The 18,772-nt window shown below is 29.9% G+C and overlaps 1 protein-coding gene across 1 annotated transcript in view; it reads right to left on the reverse strand.

The window, feature by feature from the left end:
* LOC118188978 (polycystin-1-like protein 1) overlaps positions 1–18,772 on the reverse strand; it is a 601,848-nt gene that overhangs the window by 38,750 nt on the left and 544,326 nt on the right. The window contains exons 34-40 of the mRNA XM_085820080.1: positions 17,541–17,692; positions 11,872–11,972; positions 10,749–10,935; positions 9,909–10,197; positions 9,678–9,790; positions 5,606–5,715; positions 2,133–2,239 (exon numbers count right to left, since the gene is read on the reverse strand). Coding sequence (XP_085676206.1) covers positions 2,133–2,239; positions 5,606–5,715; positions 9,678–9,790; positions 9,909–10,197; positions 10,749–10,935; positions 11,872–11,972; positions 17,541–17,692 — 1,059 coding nt within the window. The remainder of the gene's footprint in view (positions 1–2,132; positions 2,240–5,605; positions 5,716–9,677; positions 9,791–9,908; positions 10,198–10,748; positions 10,936–11,871; positions 11,973–17,540; positions 17,693–18,772) is intronic.

Raw genomic sequence — 18,772 nt, forward strand, 5'->3', positions numbered from 1 at the left:
GCCATGAAACCACATAGCAAATGCCATACATATAGAGCTTTTTTTTTAATATATGCAGTTTAATTACTGCAATTTTTTATTGTTTATGATAGAAATCATGATGTGCGATGACTAACTTTTGAATTTTAAAGTTGTTTATATTAATAAAAGGAAGTTATTTTGTCTCATCGAAAACGAATTTTAAAAGGCATCCGATCTGAAGTATTAAAACCTAAAACATATATATGATTCTACAGTCATTTTGTGTTATTTAGATGTATAAGATCAGTAATCAATTCATTTTCCCTCAAAAATTTCGGAAAAAAGAGGAGAAAAAAATTGTGGAAATTGGTGGTTTCAGGGCGCGACCACCACGCGTCAAAGGGATAAAGCATTGCTCTGTGCATTGCAAGGTACTTTACTTTTGGGTTACTGGATATAACAGTTTACTTAAACAAGCTGCTATCAAATTTGTTTTTATTGTCATATAGGATGCAAAACATGTTTTACAACATTAGAATATAAATGTTTTTCATTTCCTCTGAATATCTGAATCTAGAAAAATGGGTTTAATACACATTATTATAGGTATCCTCATAAAAAATGGAACCATGAAACAGCACTCAAGTTTACAAATGCTTAATTCAACAGAATTTTTGGCATGCTTCTGATGCAAAAAAATAAATTAAAGAAGAAAAAAAAAAAAAAAAAAAAAAAGAAAAAAAGAAAAGAAAAATTTGAAAGATTTCAGATTTTAAATTTCATTCAAAGGGGCATTTTAAAAAATTTTTTGTGTTACCTTTATTTATTAAATATCATGTTCTTCGCACTTAAACGATAAAATTTAGTTCAAGAGCAATATCGCAAAATAATTTTAAATTGAGCATATCTTTAGAATTTCCGATATGCAGTCTCACGTGCTGGAGATAAAAATGTTTTTTCTGTACAATGTTGTCATTGCTAGCTTTGAAGTCCTTGAGTTTGTTAATCAAAAATGCGTTAAAAGTTTTACAAAATATGATACTGATAATAGAACAAATTCCAAATTTGGCCTTCCAGGTAAAGTACACACACATAGTCGTCACAGTAGGATTACGTCATTCAAAATTGGATGGCTCTAGGTACCATTGTTTATCACAAGACACAAAATTGCAAAACGAAAACAATAGTTCCTCAGGGACAAAGCTCCTTTGGACTAACAAAAAATTTTAAAAGTTCTTTCATCATAGTATCACTATATTCAGGAATGAATTCAAATTTTGGCATTCATTTGAGATCTGTGCTGGAAATATATATTTCAAGAAAAAAACCTCAACTTCTAGGATAATACATGATATCCCTCAACAAAAGCAGAGTGCCCTAGTAAACTTTAATAAATCAAAGTCACGTACAAAGAAGATATTAAAATCACATAAAGTAAGAAGCAATAATTGATAATTCACAAGGTAAAAGTTCCGAGAAATCCAAAGTGCTCCTTCCCAAAAATCAAATAACAGCAATAGCAAAAATGATATGTAAATGCACTATCCACATAAATAGAAATAATAACATGCTATCTAAATTTACCTTTTAAAACTGACAAGACACTGACCATATTGTAAAGCTTAGAGTCAGTGGAACTGATGCTGGGACATTAAACTGCCTTGCTGGGAATTTAGTTGTAGAAGATATTAGTTCAATATAAAACTTAAGGTTATACCTGTAGTTGTTGATGTGAGAACCCTGAAATGTGACAGTATGCCTGACTCTACACATGATATATTTACTATATTTTATAGTTTGTCATAAACTACCTAATATGTATATTTTATATGCCACCATATAATCAATCAGGTGCAAGTTTTCACACAAAGTTCATATTAATAATAATAATGATCATGATTCAAAATTTAAATTATTGCCTTGCAAGACCATGGCTACTGTATTAAATGTGTCATGTACTAAAAGATTGGGAATCATAACTGTACACAAAACTTGACTATCTGACGAAGCAGATACACAAGAAAATTTAAGATTAGTTTCTGCCAAACTCAGTTGCTTGCTTTAAATAACAGTTGGAAATGTTTGGATTCTTTTTTATCAGATATAATAGCACTGGATATCTTTCATCACAGCATTTACTTCTCAAAATTACATTTAAGAAAAGAACTTACTTTGCTGAAGCGTGGTACAGTATCATTAACTGTCAACTCACGTTCAATCTGGCCATCTCCTCTTTCAGCTGATAGCCAGGTATAGCAATCAAAACAGTAGCTAGTACCTGTAAAATTAAACAGAAAAATAAATTAACTGCTAAATATATATTAATAAAATAAATAAAAATATATAACTATAGTTCCAAGTAACGCAAACACATAAGCTAAATAAATTTTAATGATGAAAATTAATATATGAAAACTTAAAACTATTTATTATTATTATTTTTCCCCCAAATGTCTATAGCATACAAAGTAAAAGAATTTTACACTTGAAGAGGGTTGCTATATAACAGGCTTTCAAGTGGAATATTTGTGTTTCAATAGTAGATGACATTCTCTGTGTGCTACAAAGGATGTAATATATTTCCACTTAATGATCTTCAGAAACCAACACTATTCTTCAACAAGCAGGTATTTCTGAAGTGTAAATAAAATCTTCACTCTCTAAAGCATTCTAAAGTAGACCTCTTATATGGGACATATATTTGTACTTCCTAGATTACTTTAAAACTTCAATGTTCTTTGTATCTGCCATGCAGATTTTGATGTAGATTCTCATATAAATTGTTTTAAAATCCACATGAATTGTTAATTATACTCATAAAAATGCTGCTGATCAAAAAGATACAGAAGCAAAATTTGCATGTTCACAAATAACATATTCAGCTTCCCAGACTTGCTTCACACATTATAAAAGTGTTAAAATTTGACTGAGTTATTTACTCTATGCGTTCATTTTAGCATGACATTTGAATTTGAAACAAAAGTAGTTCTTTTACAACACATGTGCAGATATCAGATGAACATGAGAACAACACATTTGATATTATTAATTCTTGTGTATGCTGATAATTTTTTGAACTCTTTAAAAATCCATTTTCATCAAAATACAAATCAGAAAATCAGATGACAACTTTTAAAATAAATAAGTTAATTAAATGAAGACATTTATAAATAGAAATTTTGTAAGCATGTAAAAGGTCAATTTAGAACCTTAGATATACCTTTCATATATATATTAAACACAAAGGATGACACTCTCAGATTAACAACCTGTTTTTCATATTTCTTTGGACAAATCTGCTCCTGAATGGTTGCTGCAGCTTTTGGATGGTCTGACCATAAATCATATTAATGTCTTCTTTCTCATCTTAGAAATATCAATGCCACATGAAAACTTGTACACATGATACATAATCAATGTTGTTTGTTGGGAAATTCACATTCTTACTTGTAGCTGCACAGTGCTGAAGAGATGAAACATTCAATGCTATATAATAACATGGTAGAAACCATGCAATGTGTGAAGACTGTATGTCCCTTCGATGTACCTGTCCTGGGCATGTGTTGTCTTGCTTATCAATGTGATTTTCGTCGCAGTGGTTCACCTATGTGAATGCATGGAATCCTGACATGGAATACAGCTGTTGAAGACTAGAATGAGAATAAGTATCAAGTAGAGTGTCTCAGACAACAATTTATATGAAGTATCACATGGAATTGTAGGCAAGCACTTGCTGACCTAAATGAAAAGCCAAGTAGACACTAATGATGTAATGCAAAAATTTATACCAGTCAAGTTAATCATCATATGTTTCTTGCTCATATGTCATAGGTTGACTGCCCACTTCATCTGCTTTGTAAAGCTCAAGGAAAGTAGAATTTATGTTTCTTTTACATCCTGTATACTTCTTTGGTATATCCTTTGGTACGCAACAACATTTTACAATAATGTAAATACTCTCAACATTACCTAATCCCAAACAATATTATTAATATTTTGCATTAACCCATGAGCGTGCGTGTGCTGGGTCCAGCGGACCCGCCCGATTAAAGAAACCTTTCTGAAAACGCCCCTATTTTCCCCAAGTGGTTGTAATTCAGTATAGTCTCCTCCAAGGCCATCCTCTTTATGTTTCCGAAGTTTTTATGCCGGAAATTTTATTCGAAGTTTTGTTTTAATCGGATCAAGTCTTTCAGACCCAGCATGCCTATTTGCATTGCTGTAAGGTAGTTCATTTGTGGTAGCACAGAAAACTGCAAACATGTCGCATAATTTATCCTATAAGGAAGAAATGCTTTGTTTGCAAAAATTATTTGATGTATCCACTGAGGAAACTGATGATGAAAGTTATGATGAATTTTTTAGTTCCCATGACACTGATTCAGAGATCGAGATGCATTCTGAAAACGAAAATGACATTTATTGCTTTATTGGAAAAGACAAAAAAACTAATGGTAAAAAGAAAGTTAAAAGCTGGTGTTAAAACTCCTGCTCATAATATTATTACTAAATTGCCTGGAAACATCGGTAAGGCAAAATATGTGTAGACTCCAAAAGAATAGTGGTAACTTTTACTAAGTGAACAAATGTTGCTGAAAGTTGTCAGTTACACAAATATTTATATTGCATCTATTTCTAACAGCTTTCAAAGAGAGAGAGACAGAGATGCTCATAACACAACTCTAACTGAAATTTGCACTTTTATAGATCTTTTATATATTTTTGTGGCATAAGTCATCTCATGTAAATGTGCAGGATCTGCTGGCAATATACGGAACTGGCTTGGAAATTTTCCACAAAACTATGTCTTACAAAGGTTTTCTTTTTTGATAAAGATGTTTGCGTTTTGATGACATAGGAACTTGCATTATCAAGAACGAATCGGATAAACTTGCACCTATAAGAGGTTTTTGAAGATTTTGTGAATAATTGCCAGAAATATTACACTGTCGGTGAGTTCATAACAATTAATGAAAAACTTGAAGCCTTACGAGGAAAATGTTCTTTCAAGCAGTATATTCCTGATAAACTTGAATAAAAATTCCTGAATAATAATATAATGAATTCCTAATAAATTCTATATTAATATAATATGTTTTCTATTCCTTTAAAAATTTATTTCATAGAAATTGAAATTAAAATTTTAAATTTTTATAGTTTGCATATTTTTAAAGTTTGATCATAAAATTTTGGCATAAATGTAACACTTTTACCTGAAGAGTAAAAATTTTTTCTTCAAAAAAAAAAAAAAAAAAAAAAAGAAGGAGCCGGGTCTTTTGGACCCAGGGCGCGTGCTCGTGTAACTCAAAAAAGCGTGCGCGCTCCCGGGTTAATGCAAAGGTCACCATGAAAAGTATCACAAACTTTAAAACAAAGCTAGAAAGCTTTATGTTCATACGTTGCCTTCATTTTGCTTTCTCAACAATATGAGAAATTAGTGTAGCGCCTTTAACAATCATTTTTTAAAAAATATTTATCATGTGCTTTATGTTAAATTTTAACATAATTATATAACATGCATCAAACTTTATTTGGTCTCACTGATTTCAGAAGAAAAAAAAAAAGTTCACTTTCTTTTCAGACAGATTTTGCATTCAATACATAAATAAATGGTATAAAAAAGGCTAAGCAAAGCAGAACAAACCTGTTTCCACATCCTTCACTGTTATAACTTTTAAATACCAAGCTGGAGATTTTCCATGGTTATTATGCCACACCTCTAATTTTATGAGTGGACCAAGATTTTTTTCCGTACTAGAAAAATTAAAGAATTAAATTAATTATACACACATAACATTTTATCTCATAGCAATATGTACCATTTATATACAAATGTAATTAGCTTTATTTTTGGATTGCAGTCTATTAAAAAAAGATGAAATACATTAAAAACCAAACTATCTGATATTCTACTAATCAAAAGCTCAAGTGATTGGATTGTTTTCGAATTTAAGAAATGTTTCTAACATAAAATTAAATTAGAGATTTGTTAGCTCCATTATGAAGCACGAATAGGACTTGTTTGATTCTAATCAAACAAAACTTGTCACAAAACATTGCAATTTCATGCTTATTATGAATGAGCGTGGCATAATGCTTTGTCTCTCTATGTGAATCAAAGTAATTCTAGATAAGTCGGTTTAATTTTTGTAAAAAATGACATAAGTTAACTTCTATCTATCTGTATTTCCATTACATTTTTAAAAATGATTAAAATTTGAGACTTCAGGTCAACACCATGCAATAAAGTATTTTCAAAATTACAGGGTCCTACCATCAAAAATAAAAATAATTATACAATACTTATGTAAAAATGAATAAACACTGGTTGTGAAATATAAAAACTTATGACAATCATTTTAAGTTTTTTTTATATGCTATGTCTGTAACTTGTATATGTTGATTACTTACTAAATAAAGAACAATCCATTCTTTCAAATTTTAGCTGGAATAACTGGCCCAAGTTTGGCACGACCTCTGCGAATTTTCACAGTCAATGGAATTTCGTAACCGAATATATATTTGATTTTGGCGTTTCTGTCTGAAATACAATTTTTTTTTAAAACCTCACTTGATTTAAATGTAGGCATTTGATATTCAGATTGATAAATTAAAATGATTTCCTATAATTTTAGACCAGAAATTTTTTTCCCATTCATTTGGCTTCTCTACTATGAATTTACATTTTTTACATACTCAATTATCTGGAATTCAGCATTTCTTGAGCTTTTTTGATTGACCAGCTTTTCCATAATATAATGTTTGATCACAGTTCTAGTATTATGAGTGACTAAAATTAACTTGTTCCAAAAATTTATAGCAAAGCTGATTAATATTTAGCCACTAATGTAAACCATGCTCTAAATTCGTGAGTTTTTAGTCCAAAGGGGAAATTTGCCCAGAAGGAAAATTAATTTCGTTTTGGCATTTGCATTGGTTCAATATAAATGTTGTTCACTTTTCAAATTTATGCCATCAAACATTATCATCTTGTATTATATTTAAAGAAAATTAAATAATGAAGAATCTGCATAAATGTATGTTTCTCGCATTGTAATAAAACAACAGTACCTAGAGCCATCAAATTTTAAATAACGTAATCCTCCTGCGAATATGAGCATCTGGAAGCCTAAGTTTGAAATTTGAAATTTATTTTATTATCGATTTCATATTTTATAAAACTTTAATGGAATTTTTGATTAACAAACTCAAAGATTTCAAAGTGAGCAATGGCAATGTTGTACAGAAAAAACATTTTTATCTTCAGCGCACGAGACTGTGTATCAGAAATTCTAAAGATATGCTCAATTAAAAATTATTTTGCAATATTGCTATTAAACTGAATTTTATGGTTTATGTGCAAAGAACATGATATTTAATAAATAAAGGTAACACCAAAACGTTAAAAAAAATTCCCCTTTGGGTGTAATGCAAAATTTGAAAGCTTCCATATTTTCTTTCTTTCTTTTTTTTTAATTATTGTATATTATTGAACTTTTTTTATTCCTTCATGCAATATTGTAAGAATTAAATTCATTTTGTTTTTGCATTAAAAAATAACACTGTTTAACACGCACCACTTTATCACATCTTGTAAAATGTTCTACATGCATTTAACACTATCACAAAATGAACAACATTTTCTCTGAATAGTCCAGTTCTGCATGGGCTTGTGTTCAAAATCCATACTTCCTTCTTCTCTATTGCTAAATAATAAAGTATCCTTATCTAACAAATGTACAGAGACAGAGATATTTTATTATTTAAAAATAGAAAAGAAGTATCTGTTTTAGAAAGTTCTCGATTATTTTGTAATTACTATGCTGATTCTATGAGTCTGTTTAGAGGTTCTGGAAGTAGTTTCTTGACTTTGTCACTGTATTTTCTGCTTTTGATATTTTAATTTCTTCTTCATGGAATTCAGATAATTCAGTGCTTTTTCAACAATAACTTGTTTACCATTGGCCTTAAATATGCACTTCTTTAAAGCATATACTATTTTTATTCTCGATTGTGCTATCTTGTTCTTCAAAATACATTAAGGACACATTTCCATTAAAACTGATGAATTTAGAGGACTTGCATGTGTTCTTTGTTAAAACTGTCTAACTTGCAAGCTCCTTATTCTTTCTTTTTTTGGGAGGGGGACATGCTTATTTATCCTATCAAGATCTTTTATTTTAAGACAAATAGATCTTCTATGTCGTAACATACTTTGAAAAACATTACATTTTATATTAAAGAATGAAATAAATTATTTGGGGGATTTTGTTGAGTTGGTTTTAGCAAGAAAACTATATAACAAAATTCCTAAGAATGTTAAAAAAAGCTAATGCCAGTATTGAGACTATAGCTATTAGCATTATATACAAATAATATTCCCTTAATAATCTTTTTTGGCTGTAAAACATATTACAGATTTAATGAAAAGCTCCTTAAAGGAAAACATTTAACAGAATGTAATTCTAAACTTTATTGAAATTATTGAAATATGGTGGTTGTAAAAGAATACTCTTTATTTTATGTTATTCCTATGATATTTTAAAATGTTTTTCAATTTATAATTTTTATTTATTATTATTGTTGTTACTATTTTTTTATACAATATTATTTGCATTCTCCGCCCTTTTTTTTTGGCAAAGTAAAATATTCAGTTAGAATTTGATATTTTGCTTTTATAGCATAAAGTGCTAGCTTTTTGTTAAAATTTTCATAGCTCACTACTGCATTACAGGTTAACTGTAATGGCTCTTTTTTGCAATTCTTTTCTAACTTAATTTCTTTAATGAACTAGAAATAATTCTAATAAATTAAATTTATCAAAACAAATATAACAAAGTAAATACAGTACAAAGTCCGTAATCCAGACATCCATTATCCGGAATGATCTATAATCCGGACCTCAAAGCCATAAACTTTTTTTTTGTATGCTTTATGCATGCGAATTGGGAGGATGTGTCTCCAGATACGTAAAAAATTGTTTGGCATAATTTACGGCCAGCTAACATATTTTTCATGGTGAGGATGATGATAATAGCCGCGAATTTGAAGGTTTTCAGACATTGCAAACTAAAGTTGAAATTTTCCAGTTATTGGATTTTGTAAAGAAATGTGGAAAAGCGGTAATAAATGAAGATGATATCATATAACAGAAGTTTTTCATTGCTACGGCAATGCCCCAGTCATCAATCAATGGACGGCGAAATCTATAGTATGGTTCTAGATCCAGAAAATACTGCTTCCGATAGTGAAGAAAGTGAAAGAGAGGTTATTGAAAACGAAAACGTTTCGACTGACCAGTTAGTCGATATTTTCGACACAGCAATTACAGGACTTGAACAGTGGAACTTTGTAACTGAACAAGAAATTATGTCTGTTTATAGAATTAAAGAGAAAGTATTAGCACAAAAAACAAAACAACTTAAACAAGCCGTCTTACCAGATTTAAATTGACGATCTGTAATCCGGAAAAACCCCTAATCCGGAATCGCCAAAGTCCCGACGAGTCCAGATTACAGACTTTGTACTGTAATTACTCATATACTCTGCAAACATAGCATTTTGTGTGTGGAACTAAAAGATGTTAAGCTCAAAGGGTTAAAACAGAACTGTAAACTATTATCCATTATATATATATATATAGATAGATAGATTTTTAAGCCAATATTTTAAAAATGAACAAAGGCTTTTTTGTAATACAGAATTATAAAATTTACCTCATCAAAAAAGTATCCACAGATCCTCTTTGAAAAGAAAACATTTCTGAATTAGTGCCAATTAACTGTCGGGTCTCAGTCATACCATTTATACCATGCAGAACAACAAATACCTATTGCATTATACAGAAACACATACTAATAATTTGATACAGTAGCTTTTGACAGAAATTTAAAACTAATGCACTAAGAATCTAAAATATAAAGTAAAATCAATTAAAAAAAACTCACTGAAGCTGTGGTTCCTGATGAAAAATACATTCCAGTTTCTACACGTATAATATAAAATTGTTTGTACTCCTGACAATTATCTCGAAGTGGAATAGGAGAGGATGCCAGATTTCGTATTTTATCTTTTTGAAAATTCCACAAAAGCAGCAGATAATATATAATCATGATAAAAGTAAACATAGCTAGTGGCAGTGGGTTAAAGTATGGTTCAGCCAGTTCACTAATGGGAATCTTTTCAAGATATGAATGTAGAGGAGCTGAATATGCTGTTACTTCCAGTGAAGAACACCTACAAAAAAAAAAAAAAAAAAAAAAAAAAAAAAACTTTATCGATACACATTAATAAGTAAAATATAGTCACTTCTATTTTTATAAATTTAAATCCTGCTTATGAATGAGCATACAGATTTTCAGTACATTTGATATTTAATTAAGTAATAAAAATATTGAAAGCAACATTTTTATTTAAATAAAATTTAGGATAAAAATTAAAATGGTGAGAAATACTTTAAATACCCAACTAATTTAAAGCAGTTTATGCTACCTAGAAAAACTATGCATATTGAATTTTCAAAATTACTTTTGAAAATCAAGAAAACACTTATCTCAAATTTTTGCCTCAGTCAAAGAAATTTTTTTAATTCATACCTCTTCCATCAAAACTTCATTTTCAAGACAACAGTTAAATGAATATAAAATTTAACAAAGTTTAAAAACATATGAAGAAATAGTCTTATTCTATATTTGTATATACTATGAAATATTATATATGTTTACTTCTTCAAATGTGTTAGTATATACTTACAGTATTTGCAAATTCTCTAGGGGGAGACAACCTACCTACAATGAATCCAGTCATAATTTGATGTTTCCAATGCAGAACAGCTTTGAGCAGACCAGAAGCCACTACTCTTTCCCATACATAATTCTTTCCATAGAAATGCATCATATTCATGCATAACTTGAAGAGGTACATTTTTCTCTTCATATTTTTGGTTTATTATAGCGAAGTAATACATACCAGGAGCTAATGAAAATACAGCAGACATGTAACATATGAATGTAAAAACAATCTAACATGTGCAAATATATTTAATAGTTTTACATATTACATAGTTTTTAGAACACTTTTCAACCAATCTTCACTGCATATAACCAAATTCAAGAAAGAATACCCTTTTCTTAAATTTTGCTGTTTTTAACATGTTTATTCTCAAAAAAAAAAAAAGGGGGGGGGCTCAAATGAAAAAAAAAGTTGTATCAGATTTACTCAAGGAGAAAAATTAATCAGAATAGTAAATTCAACTTGCGTGATGAGTAACTCCTCCTTGATTAGTACTATCTATAATAAAAAATTCAGAGACAAAAAAATCCAAAGAAGAAACTGTTTAATGACTTTAACCCTATGTTGCATTTCAGCTGCTATGATAAATAACATTATATTATAGGAAATGATTCAGAAAGAATACATTTTAGATTAATGCTAAAGTCTTGAGACAAAAAGTGGGACAATTTTTAACGGTAGATTTAGCTACACAGTCGAAAACACGTAAGAGCATTTAAAATATTTTTTATCCTAGCTATAATTTTCGTTGGGATAATTTGACTGTTTTGTCATTTTAGGTACTGTATGAATAAATAAGTAAACTATATTTGAATGTATTGTTGTAAATTCATATTCATAAATACTACTTAAACTAATATTACATTACGACTTTTAGCGTCTTCCATATTTCATGCAATTTGAACATAGTTTTTCCTCATCTTTTGTTAACTAAATTTTATAAGTTTTGATGGTAAAATGTTCATATTATAGATGATTATTTCACAATAATAAAATAACTTCAATTATTAACATATTTATGATTTATTGCACATACACATAACTAATGCATTTTATATTATCATACTGTAAAAATAAAAGTTTAATGTTTTTACTACAATTATTAGAACTTTTATATACCTTTTATGTTTTCTTGTGGAATAAACATACTCAACTCACTAGCATCATCAGAGGAACTTACTTTCATATCATACATCTGAAGTGTTGGCATATTTTCATACCTTTAAAGAAAAGACAGAATTAAAAAAAATAAGATAATGAAAAAAACTAATGAAGAGACAGCTTTTAAATGTTAAACTGCATAATAGTTAACAGTTGTTAAGTTAAAACAAATTTTTCTAATTCAAATATTTCCTCTGTAATAGTCTGGTCATTTTTTATCAACTTAACATTTACAGTGAAACATTTATGCAAAAACTGATAACGTTGGGTCCTACTAGACTCAAATAAAATTATACTTTTGGTGTATACTTTTCAAATATAAAATCACTTTTTCATATCAGTGATTAGCAGTTTTGTACTTAAAAATATGTTAAATACTTTTACAAAAAATCATGAAAGTATCAAGGCAGATAAAAAGTATAAGGTAAAATGTATTGCATGGGTCCTTGGGAACCTATCATAAGGATTAAAGATAAAATTCCACTGCATATTCACTGTATTCAATTTCAAATAATGATTTAAGATTATATGTGTAAGTATATCAATAAATAAAAGCATCACATAATGCTAAAATCTACTATGTGTGCAGAAAAAAAAATAATATTAAGTTTTAACAATTAATTTAAGTCATGCATATTATCCACCTCCAAGAAAATATATCAGCATCACTGAATGTTAAAAAATGCTTAAGTTTATTACAAAGAAAAATTACACCAATTAATCATTTTTAATAAAATTATTATATGATTGAAAGGCAGGTGTTTAAAAAATTATAAGCAGTAAGTAAGTAGTTTAAAGTAGCTTTCAAGCAGGATCTACAGCATGGAAAAGAGCAAACATGATGATGTAAGCAAACTCTAGGCACCTGAAACTTTGCTCACCTATAAAATATTACCAGGTTGAGACAAGTTTTCAGGTGGTTAGAATAAGCCCAAAAGGAAATCGTCATCACATGTCAAAACCAAATAGTTGAAAAATAATTAAATTATGCAAGCAGGCATTCTCATTCATCTTTTATCAATCAGGTACTGAAAACCAAATGTGTGCCAATGCATAATATTATCTATATAAAATATTACAAAATTTTTATCACTTTTCTATACACTTTAGGGATGGTCCCACAATATATTTTATATCTGTGACAACAATTTTTCACTGAACTATGAAAAAATGTGTCAAACTGTAAACATAATAGCCTATAGATATTGCTACAAATACAGATACACATATTTGCAAATTGCATACCGGTCAAGCAAACTGCCAAATAGAATGGGTTATAACCATGGAAAAGCTTTAAAACAATCAGCTGTAAAAAAATGACTTAAAAACCAATATTTTACAACAGCATTTTATTTATACATATACTGGTATTTTTTTTATATTAGAAATGACTATACTTTAATCTTGCAACTTTTCATTATACAGTTTACAGCCCACCAGCGGCCGAGCGGTAAAGTCGCTGAACACTGGTAGTTCGGTCCAGTCCGAATCCCACGAACGGGCTGACTGCATGGGTGTTTTCATGGTTTTCCCCATGTGTAACGTGTATACGAGCCAGTTTCCCTTAGAAAGTCCTCCACGAAGGCATCCCTCCCCTTAGACAGATAGCCCTAGTGTGTTTTGCCATAATTAAATACTCCACACCACACCATTATACAGTTTACATCAATGGAGTTTTTGACAACAGAAATATATTTAGTCAAAGTTTTACCATGTTTTAGAAATATCATATTATACTGCTATGCCATTTACAAACCACATTATCTACCATGCCTAGCTGCTATAGCAAAAGATTTATCTCAAATTTATCTCATTGTCTGGCAAATAACTAAAGTGTTGCTTTTTGACATGAGAATTCCTCCCATTAAAAATTTTTAATTTTAATTTTTGCATTCTATCTATACAGTTTAATAAACTGAAAGATTTAAAAGCAATAAATACATTTTTAAGTAATTCAAATATTTGTTTTATTTTTAGTAAAACTTAAAATAGATGTACTTTAAAATACATTTCTTATAATATACTTATAATACATAACTTATAATATATCCAGGGTTCGTAGCCACATTTTAGTTAAAAAAAAAAAGCAGCTATAAGCACGTTTCAAGCACATTTTAAGAAAAAAAATAAGGACCTATCTAATTACATTATACACAACTGCATAACCTTAAAAGAAAAATTAGATTTGTAATTTAAAATATGAAAAATTCTGTATTTATTAAGAGAGAATGAGCATTACCCAACCATGGAAAACAACTACATTCTCTCTCTCTCTCTTTTTTTCTTTTTTCAAATTTTAAATAACAGTTCAATTTACAGAACTAGTTTACAATGAGAGGGAAAAAAAACCATGCAGAACTAAATTATATTACAAGTTTTAATGATGAAATTTCAGTTCAAAATAGAGAAAATTAATACAATTTATTTTTCCATTTATATTAATATTTAAATAATTTAACTTAAATCAAAATTCTGAACATTTTCTAAATTTTCATTGTATAACAGTTTTGCAAGCAAAGTGATTTAAGTAAAAATAAGTAAAAAAAAGGAACTTTTCTGAAATCAGAAGATGGGAAATTGCTTCATGCAAACATCCTTTAACACTAAAAGCTTAACTAACCAGCATACTCAGAAACTGCAGAATACCTGAAAATTCCAGATAGTCAAGAGTAACTGGTAAAAGAGGAAGGGGGTAGACTGTAGCCGTTCTTTAGATTTTTCAGCTAAATAATGCTTTTGACATTTCGATATGTGCATCATATAAAAAATAGCCGAATAGAACTGAAAAATAATCTGCTTAGCAAGCACAGAAAAACTCTTTTATCTCTGCGAAATATCGCAAACATTATAGCACAATAATTCTTTAATTCTTCCGCACATGAAATTACGCAATCGGAATCAACAGCTGCCGGTACTCAGAAAATAAATAACTAAATAAAGGAAAATGCCCATTTACTTCATCTAGTTTTCACTGTCATGCGTCCATGTAGCGTATTTACCACTGAGCAGGACACATCGCGCGATATACATACCATACTCATATTGATTAATAAGGAGATTTACCTATCTGGGGTGTTCTTCATTCTAATTTTGAACAGACTGCATTAAATTTACGGAATAGAATCATTCTTCGCTTGGGTTGGTAGACTGCAAAACTTTTAGTCCTATTCAATCCAGGTTGGAAATTGACTATTAAAAAAAAGTCTGTTGCTTGTTTTGCTGCAAACTGTAATGGTTTCAATATTCGAGATTTTGCAAAGAACCAACTTCTGTACTGTATGTTGGAAAATATGACTTATTGTAAACCTTTACTGCATCATCTCTCCTCCTTGAAATGTTTATTAGGCTTAGCTCTTATTTTAATGTAATATAGTAGTTACTTCTACTTCTTTTTCTTACTGCCACTGTTTGTGTTGAGAACGGACTGTTTCAACCTAATTAAGATGCAAAAACGAAAAGTGATGTAATGTCATCTGGAAAGCCGAATCGTGCCGATAGTTGATTAGTTGCCGTGAGATGACGTCATGCCTACTTCTGGGATAAGTATCTCGTGGCGCTCTGGCTCAGCCCTTATAGTTCCTGCTTTCCTGGCACTTCGGTGTGCGGTTTCCAGCCCCTTTTGAAGGATGCGTGCAGTCCGGTGAATAAGTTCTTTGGTTCCTGTCCACAAGATGACCTTTCCAGAATAAGTTCCTTGGTTCCTGTATACAAGATGACCTTTCCAGAATAAGTTCCTTGGTTCCAGAAGCTACAATGTGAGTGACTGCCGTGGGCGGCATCCATGTTCTTCATGAAGGCGACATTTAAAATAAGTTAGCGGCAATTCCTCGTGTTCAACTAATATAAGCGGAGTTAGGCCGGATTTAAGTGCTTTCAAGGACTTAATTTAAATTTCGGGTGCTTTCTTGACCATTGATCATGGACTTTTTAAATGTGTAGCCAATTTCATTTGAGACCGCATAATTACTGTTTAGGACATTTTGTTTGTATTGAATGCCAGTATTTTTGGAGACCACGTAAAAATATTATTTGATGAATGTTGGTTATATTATATTTTTTCTAAGACTCTGATATTGTTTAAATTCACTTTTTGTGTTTTTATTCTTTTTTATATTGTTAATAAATTGGTTAAGTTTGAAACCTCTTTATTGTCTTCCATGTCTGCACAACATATTATCTCAGGGAGCTTTTATTGCTACTACTGCTAAATGTTTAATTTTATAAACTTTAAACTTTGCTTTAGCATCACTGTATCGGGGGTGGGGGAATTTTTTTTTTCTTTTTTTACTATTCGATTATCTTCACTTTATTTATGTCATTCTGATTATTATTCCTTAGAAAACTAATCTGTGTTAAAACACACTTACCCATTTTTGATGTTTATACTTCAGCAGTTACTGCAAATATATTATTATAAATATTCATCCATATGCTCATAATATAACCATACAGATCATAATAAACGTGAATGTGAACTGACCACGCGGAACGAGAATGTAAATTATTAAAATCTTGATAGAAATTCAAATGTGTGTAGTATTGGTGGGGAACAAAAGAATACGAAATGTATTGCAATTCTTTGACCAATAGAGCGATATGCACCCGTCTGTACTCACGCGCAAAGTTATGTTAATGCAGAGAAAGGGGCGAAAAGCTATTTCTGGGAGTATGATTCACCATCTGACGTTCCATATAAGGAAGAAAAGTTATTTATTTAGCTTTGGCTTTGGTACGGGGAAAAAATGTGCGTTCGTTTTAAAAAAAAGCACTAAATGCAAAAAATAAGCAACTATAAGGGCTTTTATATTTTATTTTCAAATATAAGGACTTATAAGCACTTGTAAGGACCACTACGAACTCTGCATATCTAAGTGATAAATATCTGCAGTTAATGAAAGATATTTCACAGACTATTATAGGTTCAGTATGGAATCATTTGGTTTTCCATTAATTTATAAAAAAATACTTCAACTATCTCTTCAGTGTTCAGCTCAGGGAAAAAAAAAAAAAAAAAAAAAAAAAAAAAAAAACAGCATAGAAATTTTGTAATACAAGACTATAAAATACATATTTACTAATTTTGATGAAATTACACACATCAAATGCACCTGAAACTTTGCTCACCTGACTGTTAATGCACAGGTTGAGACAAGGTTTCGGGCCCACATGACATGCGCTTTGTTCAATGGCTTTCTTTTTAAATTTATTTATTTATTTATTTTTGTATAGTTATAACATGTAGAATAAAGATTTATTCATTAAACTGTTAACTTCCCTGTTAAGTACACCTTTTTACAATATATATTTCTCTATTTAATGATTTTAATAGCATAATACTCAGATAAATTAAAGTGAAGGAATTAGATATTTTAATTAAAATTTCTGGTCTTAATATTTTAAAACAGAGAGAATATTTCTATTTCACAGGCATATTATATGATTCAAACTGTCAGGCAGCATTAATATCACAATCTTCTCATATACATTTATTACATTTGTAATTGATCAATTAATTTGTTAAATAGCTGACAATACTTATACAAAGAATGTGAGACAAATATCATGCTCTTTCATAACAGTGAAAAATTTTGAAATGAAAAATAAATATCAATAATAGTAATACACACCTGAACAAAATGTTCAAATTATTTCCATTTTCACTTCTTTTCAAGGAATTTAACTTAACATGGAACAAAAGTGAATGATACAGATCTGACTTGGTTATATTTACTTGATGCACATTCATCTGATCAGCCATCAGCAATGTCTTATTTATACACTAAAGTACAAAAACATATATTAATTAACATTTAACATTAAAACATTTGATAATTTTTATACTACAAATATTAAGAAAAAAATTATCATCATGGATAACTATTCATTCATCATATGCACAAAACAAACATTTGGCAATTTTATTGAATTTAGCAAAAGAAGTATTTTATCAAAACTATTCACATGAAACAATTTATCCTGGCTTGGAGTAAATCGTAACAGACCTGGGGCAAACTGTAACAATAAGAATGATGATACTTTGTAGAGTCATTAGGTTATTTCGAAGCAGGAGAGATGAAAAATGTGCAATGCCCCCACAGGGAATCGAACCAAGAACCTCTCGTATCCGCGTCGAGTGTGATGACTACTACACCACGAAGGCATGCTAAGAAGGCAGGAGAAGTACCTTATATACTCCCCCCTTTTAAAGGGCTACTGGGAATTAGGAGACCCAGTTGCCAAATCCTGGTGGTGGAGAATCAGTTCAGTCACCACTGTTCAGGAGTCATTAGGTTATTTTAAAGCAGGAGAGATGAAAAATGAGAATGCCATTGCCGGGAATTGAAACACAAACCTCTCGAATTCGCGTCGAACATGCTGACCACTATAACACGAAGGCATGTTAAGAAGGCAGGAGAAATACTTTATAACTTAAAAGAAACTTTGGTGACTATTATTATTTGGTATAGTGACAATGAATGATATCAAGTAAAACAAAGATAAAATTATTTAACCAATCAACATAAAAGTCAGTCTTCATCAGAACTGCAGTTAACACAAACAAATGATAAGATTGTTTCTTCTCACGTATTTAACATGTGCCCACATTTTGCAAATCAGCATTGCATCCACTCTTCTTCAAGCGAATCGCTATAGGCATCTTGTGAAGCTAAGTACAACCACATTTCAGAATCTGTACAGGAGTTAAAAATCCTAATCTCCTATTTTAATTCCTTATTTTCTTTATGGATTTTTTCCTAACTATTATCTTGCTTTTATCTCTATTTCCTTTTTTCCTTTTTTATTATTTATCTCTTCATATTCTTTTTCCAGTGCTTCTATTTCAGGGTGTCAGTTAGAA

Source organism: Stegodyphus dumicola, chromosome 7 (assembly GCF_044657685.1).
Source record: "Stegodyphus dumicola isolate Sdum_Otavi_A_Nest chromosome 7, ASM4465768v1".
NCBI classification, from domain to species: domain Eukaryota; kingdom Metazoa; phylum Arthropoda; class Arachnida; order Araneae; family Eresidae; genus Stegodyphus; species Stegodyphus dumicola.